Source organism: Alternaria infectoria (assembly GCF_024043175.1).
Source record: "Alternaria infectoria strain BMP 0036 chromosome Unknown scaffold_7, whole genome shotgun sequence".
Taxonomy (NCBI): Eukaryota; Fungi; Ascomycota; class Dothideomycetes; order Pleosporales; family Pleosporaceae; genus Alternaria; species Alternaria infectoria.
Window position 1 is genome coordinate 726,112 of NW_026250696.1, and position 6,910 is coordinate 733,021.

The window sequence follows — 6,910 nt, forward strand, 5'->3', positions numbered from 1 at the left end:
GTTTCTGGTCTTTTCGCAATGAAACGATGTTATCGAGTCGCATGTTTGATGATGAAGCTGCGATGAATAACGGGTTTGAATTGAGGGAGGAGATGCGAGATGAAGACTATGGGAGGCGCCGGACTTCCCCTGTCACTTCTTGTTGTGGCGATCCTGTCAGGGTTGCACAGGATGACCCTCATTACTGACAGTCGCCAATCCCATCATTTAGCTTGTTTCACAGTCGCGAGCTTCGCTCTCACAGGCACGTTGTGCTCAGCGTTCTGCGTATCCGGAAATCCCTCCAACTCCACACCCTTCCTGAAGATTACAGTGCGTACTTCCACCGTAGTGAAACATCCCAATCTCATCGCCCTTCTTTACATGTTGGCCCTCCTTGACAGTGGTCTCGCACGTCGAAACCTCAGTCATTCCAATGCCCATGAAGCACACCAAGCCGAGATCCTTGTTATCAGCTTCAAAGAAGATGATAGCGCGTGTAGCCGTAGCGGTAAGATAGCCTTGGCCTGTCTTCTCGCCGCCCTCGTTGATATCGCCCCCAGCTGAGGGGTCACCAAGACCTTCGAACAGTGGCTCAGAGAAGTAGGTACCTTCAACGAGGTACGACTTGACTACCTTGCCGCTAACAGGCGCATGCCAGCGGTGGTAGCTCAGCGCAGAAAGAAAGGCTTGGTAGATAGTGCCTCCGATGAATTGTTCGTGCAGTGGGTCCATGGCGAGCATGTCCATGAGCGAATAAGGTTGACCCTTCATCCAAAAGCGGTCGCGCCAGAGACATTACGCCCTACCTTATAAGGCTTCGATTCGCAAGCATTAGCGATGACGCTATCGTCATCAGGACTTGCGACGGGCCGCTTGTCTTCGTGGAAGTGGCGCGTGAAGAAGTCATCCCAGGACTTGTACCCATGGTGCTTCTTGGAAGGATCGCAGTGGAAGAGTTCTTCGAAAGCGTAAGACGTTTGGCCAACGTTCGCTGTCAATGCGAGATCGTGAGTGCCGTGATCACTGAGCCAACCGATCTTGTCGTCACTGAGCACGTATGCTGACGATGGCGAGGCGAGAAACTCTGCCCATGCGTTGAGGACCTTCTTGATCATCTTGTTGACTTCTGGATCCAGAAAGAAAGCGAATCCAGACGGCGTGCCCTATGTGCTACAGTCAGCAGAGGCCCAATGAGTGGTTTGTTGGAGTCGCATACCATCGGCCAGTCGAGGATAGCTTTGAATGGCGTACCCACCATCCCAACAGAGTACTCGTGGTCGCTCCATTCAGGTGCCGTTGTAAGAATATGATTGAACAGCTCCAGCATGTGATGGTAATCGCGGACCTGCTTATGACCCACTGGATCGTTCTTATACGGTTTCTTCGTAGGTATCTCCTCGAACATGGAGTTGATCAAAATGTAGATACGTGCGTTGTTTTCGATCATGTCTTTGAGCTCTCGCAAAACAGGATGCAGCTCCTGAGGGTTGTTTTCCACGCGCTCGATGATGCCCGCTAACCATTTCTTGTGGACGCGGTGGTCTGCCGGAAGCCAGGAGCCGGTCCTGTGAACACGGTGTTCGTCGGGGACATTATTGGTGTTCTCCTGATGCGACATAATTGGATGATACGATAAAGGGATAGGTATTTCTCAATGACAAGCTGATCTCGAGAGGAAAGGTGAAATTCAGTGTGAGAGCGCAGTGTATGGTTGAGCATCATGTGTACGTCATCTGTACGCGCGAACTCAACAGCCTGCGGGCTATCGCATCTGCCCGGGCAGGAAGCATACAACGCATATGTCTAGTTTCCATAATCGAGGGTGTCGGCTTGATGGCGTCGCTACCGCCCCGGCTGTTGGGAACAAGTGGGGTGAATTGTCGCTGCGTCCACATCCGGCTATGCGAAGGCGCTTCTTCGGTCGAGTGGACTGGTTCACCAAATAGTACATCTTCTTGTGAATATCACGTTTAACATTTCGAATTGTCTTGTCTCTCCGGAGCAAGTGAGAGTTACATACGCTACTGTTACATGGCGCGACACCGCATCCTTCTCGTACCGTCGTCAGAAGCTACGACTCCATGGACTTATAGAGTCTACTCTGCTTGGCTGTTACGGTACACGAGAAGTAGAGCATATGATATGCCTACCCCCGAGACATGACGCAATAGGCGACTCAGTGTATCTCGATCATACGCGTCTGAGTTACCGTAGGTCTTTCAACATCTTCCCCCCATTTCCCTTTCTTGGTCCCCGGATTCCAACAATCAAGCTCAAGTGCAGCCCAAAACCAACATTCACATACTATTCTATACTGATTATGCCCCGTTCGGCGCAGAATGAGCGGTGTTCTCATGCCATCGACGACAAAAATCTCGTCGCCAGTTTGAATTGCTACTTGAGCAAATCCGAAGCTGAAGTGACCCGAGAAGCAATGAGAGCTGAACTGGAGACCGACTATCTCGTGGAAGAAGTTCCATATTGCAGCGAGATTCGGTTCCGATATATACAGGTTTGCTTCAGTAGCTAACGTCTGCCCAGACTCGACCCTGTCCATGAACTCCTGCGTGAGCTCGGGCTCGTTTGTGAACTCGTTTGTGATCCACCAACCGGATCGCTTCGAGGACCTTCCTCCGAGAAGAGGTAGTATCCAAGCGAGCTCTGCCTTAGTCAAATTCTGAGGATCGTCTGAAGCCTGATGCGCAATTGTCATTATATCCCCCTCATCTGGGAATCTGACCGCCGGCACATCGACGTTATCGATATAATGCGCGCGAATGAAGATTCTGGGTAGATAGTCTGTGTGAGTTGGCCGTGGCAGTTCTACAATGCATGAATGGCTTCCACCAGAGGTGATTCTTTCGTGGTAAACTTCTGGCGGAGCTACTTCGATGTGCACAGTTGGTCGCCATGGTCCTATCGAATGCGTCCCGAATTGAGAAGGAAGAGGCTTGGGGGTAGCGCGCGGAAGAGGATCGAATGATGTGCTTTTGGTACTGTCGAAAACGAATAGTCGTAGACGTGCCATATCAAGGCACATGGCCGTTTGCCACCCTCCCACGGATGTCACGGGAGATGAAGACGTATTCCCCTCAGGGGAAATCAGGGTGTCAACACCGACATACGATAAGATTTTCAGATCTTGGTGAGTCGAGATGATGGCCGCGACGGCGTTTGCATAGACAGATTCGACGGTCGATGCGTAATTCACTGATATTAGTGACCTAGACCGAGGCTCCATTAGACTCAGAACAGCGTAAATACCATCTCGCGGATCAGTCATTTCGCAATGCATGCTAGCATATAGACAGAACAGGATGCTTGCTGTTGTGTCTTGAGTTGAACGCCAGCCCAGTACGCTTGGTGGTGGTCTTTTGAGCTGCCTCCAGATGGATATCAAGCTGTCCAAGACCTTCGACGTTAAGAGAAGCTCTTCATCGTTAAGAGCCAAATACGCAGCTCGCGCCAATACAACTTCCTGAATCACCCAGATTCTTTTGAAATACCTCCGAGAGAGAAGTTGCAACGTCGGGGCAACGTGTCCATACAGTGGAAGCTTTCGAGGTACACGACGATCGCCAGGTGGGAGATTGTTATTGTCAGAGGAAACCTCAGTGTCGTGAGCTTGGGTTTGTCCGAACCATTGAAACAAAGCGCTATAATCCCAGCCACTAGATCGAGCTGTAGGATCCTGAACGCAAATTCGCACGCTGGAGGCGAAGGAGTATATGCGATCCATTAGGTTGACTTGGTGGTTCCTTTCTTTGACCTTGGTTTGGTCAATGCCTGATGCACAAAGTCAATAACGCATAATTGGTTTGAAAAATTTGATGTACTTACATATCGCGTCAATCCATAGTCGCCGTCGAAGCCCACGTCGCCGGAGCTGGCGGAGCGCAACATCGCAATTCGCAGTAACTAGCATAGAACCGCCGGGCAAAACCTGAATAGTCTTGCATAAACTATCGTCTCCACTTTCTGTAGCCCACGTATACGAGACTGCATCGTAGTTTGGACTGTCCTCCAGATTGACATGTATGATCTCGCATCGAATGGGATCAGCTTCCTCGCCAGGTAGAAGCTCGATCAGCCGTATCTCTAGGCCACGGTTGTAGTTCAGACTGATATATCGGTAATGATCTTCGGTATCCACGATCTGGTTGGTAGGCACCAAGACCGAGTCATCGAACACCGTCTCACCACAAGCAAAGCAGCAACTTAGGCCGTCGAATTCTCGTATGTCCGGATGTTCGCATGCTTTTTCCGACATGGTGCGAAACAGTTGTTGTCATATAGCTGCGCGTATACGTGTAGAGGTCAATAGTCAAGGAGGTCGTCTTTGAGGTGGAAGTAGTGGATGGCGGAAGGCAGCAGACTGAGCCTGACTTGTGGTGGTGGCATGGTGCATGCATCACACCGGCTGTGCTTGACCAATCGGTGAGCGTCGCGTCCACACCAGACTGAGGCTGAACCTCACGGCGAATTAAGTAGCGTACACATCAATATATATTGACCATTTTCGTACCCATCGCATCCATATGGCGAAAAGGATCAAAATCCCATCGTTGATCCAGTCCTGTTCCCGCTGTCGTCCAACAATCCAGATGCGACAAAGCGAAAAGGTGGCAGTCACCCACGATGACAAAGCTTCGGCGACCAGCCATCCTGGGCCTTACGTTGTGCTCAGCTCTGAGGATAAGCGGAACTGTGCAGCCATCAATCGCCCATACGGTATCGCCCACCTCGAAGTCGTGGCTCGTTACCGCGGGGAGGTAGCCAGCCCGAAAGATGCGTTTGTCTTTGCTGAGCGTTTGAAGCTCAGCGCAGAACTGTTGTAATCCAATCCGGTGGAGATCCCCTGCGCTTGTTGTTCGAGATTGGGGTTGGTTGAGGCGAGTAAAGTGGGGATCGAAGAGCCATCTATAACGTGTAGGCCACGACTGCATATCAAAACTGCGCGGTGCAGCGTCACTATCCATGAGATCCTTCAGGGCAAAACCAAAATCCTGAGCATTTTGCCATCGTTGAGTATCGTTGTCCCCTTGCACGGTGGTGCTGTCTATGGTTGCAAGGCAGTGTGCGCGAACTTCAATAGACGGTCTTGAGTAGATACTGGCCGGCCAGCTGGCGGGTATATCAACCACTGATCCCCAGTCTATCTCGCGAGTCTGAGCAGCTGTAGGCCGGCTCCACATCAACTTCTCCAACGATTTCCAGGGTCCTATCTTCGGGCTCTGGAATTGAGGACGTATCGTGATCTCGCCTGTGCACTCAGTCCAGTCTGGTACCCAAGTCGGCAAGTCATGCCGCGCGGGTCTTGCTCTATGCGATGCATATGCTAATATTTCGAAGTCTTCTCTGCAGATGACTATTGCGGCCGCCGCGCGTGTCATAACCTCGTCCACACTTTGCGAGTAGTCGATCGGCACCAAACTCTGCAAGCGCTCGCCGACCAAGCCTAAAAGGCCGTATATCTTGTCCCTAGGATCAGTCGACGAACAATTGCGCGTCATATGCAACATTGTGAGTAGGTCTCTCGTTGGCGCACTGACTAGTGGGTCCCAAGCTAGTGGACCGGGTATCTGCAATCCAGATATTTTGGCTCTTCCCCGGATGCGGCTCATTAGATTAGTATCCATAGGACAGGACGTGTTACCCGTAACCATCACTAATTTTTGCGCCAGCGCTGCTTCTTGAATCACCCATACCCGCGAGGCCCATCTCTTGGCAAACAATTTCTTCAGCGCAACTTGTCGTCTCTCGGTGTCTAGCCATAGATTGCGATTACCGAATCCTAAATCTTCTTCTCCTAGGTAGACCAGAACTTGCGAAGCGCCTGAGTATATCCTCGCCATAATGGAGACCTGCTGGTTTCGCTCTTGCATGTTGCTTTGATCAATAGCGAGTGCATCGACCCACAGCATTCTTTCTTGTGAGGTAGATCTTAGCCTGCGCAACGCAGACGCGCAGCTCAGAGTTACTGGCAGAATCGAGGTGTGTTCCTCTCCAAAGTAAGCGCAATGAATCCGTTGTGATAAACTAGCGTCTCCATCTTCGGACGCCCACGTGTAGGAAAGGGCCTCGTATTCGATGTCATCATCCAGGTTCGTGTGGAGGAGATCGCATCGGATAGGATCGTGAAATTCGCCGGGGTAGAGACACAAGAGGCGAATATCCTCACCCTCGGAGGGATCCAGCGGCCGGTATCGGAAGCTGTGGAAAATTTGAGGTTGGTTGAAATGCGTGGGTTGATCGAGTGGCATCGCGACGCGCTCTTCGGAAAGCGCGTGCGAGTTCTTGGTATGACTGAAGAGAAATTCAGTCCATGCGTACGCGTATGTCGATCCTGCAGATCGGGTTGGCAATATGCCGAGTTGTGGTAATGAGCGCATCGCGACAGGTTTTGCCGAGGCCGGGCAGATAAACCTCGGTGCACAGGATATATGTATATCGTGGGATCTAAAAATACACAGGGTTTGCGAGGAGAGAACAGTGGATAACTTGCGGCATGACGCCGAGTGTGCGTGCGGTGCTTTAGGAGGTCGCTGTGGACGCGTGGCTGTGGCTGCTCGGCTGTGGCTGGGCTGTTGATGACGCAAGCCTCATGCCTTCGACGCAGTCGGACTAATGTGCAAGCACAATACCATCGAACCCCGATGAAGTCATCTAGTTCTTGGGCTTTTTGTCTGAAAAGCCCAAACCCCTCATACTGAACTGCTGTCTCGCAGTCTGAACCAAAAAAGCATCTACACAACGTTTCAAGTAGCGCGATAATGTTGGTACATATGTATGTATTGTGCAAGTATATACAGTATAGGTATATGTAAAGGTGTATAGAAAAAAAAAGGTATAGACATGAAGGCGTCCAAAACGGACGAGCAAGCAGCCGACAATGAGCCTGGCATGTGCCCACACTTCCGGAAAGTGC

At 51.1% G+C, this 6,910-nt stretch overlaps 1 protein-coding gene across 1 annotated transcript; it reads right to left on the bottom strand.

Annotated features, from left to right (window-relative positions):
• Positions 1 to 255: 255 nt before the first annotated feature.
• Positions 256 to 1,600, bottom strand: J4E92_005114 (uncharacterized protein; the record flags this gene model as incomplete). The annotated part of the gene is made up of 3 exons (XM_051496498.1): positions 256 to 747; positions 789 to 1,145; positions 1,199 to 1,600. The coding sequence occupies 3 exons, from the start codon at positions 1,598 to 1,600 to the stop codon at positions 256 to 258; spliced, it is 1,251 nt and encodes a 416-aa protein (XP_051353218.1).
• Positions 1,601 to 6,910: the final 5,310 nt, after the last annotated feature.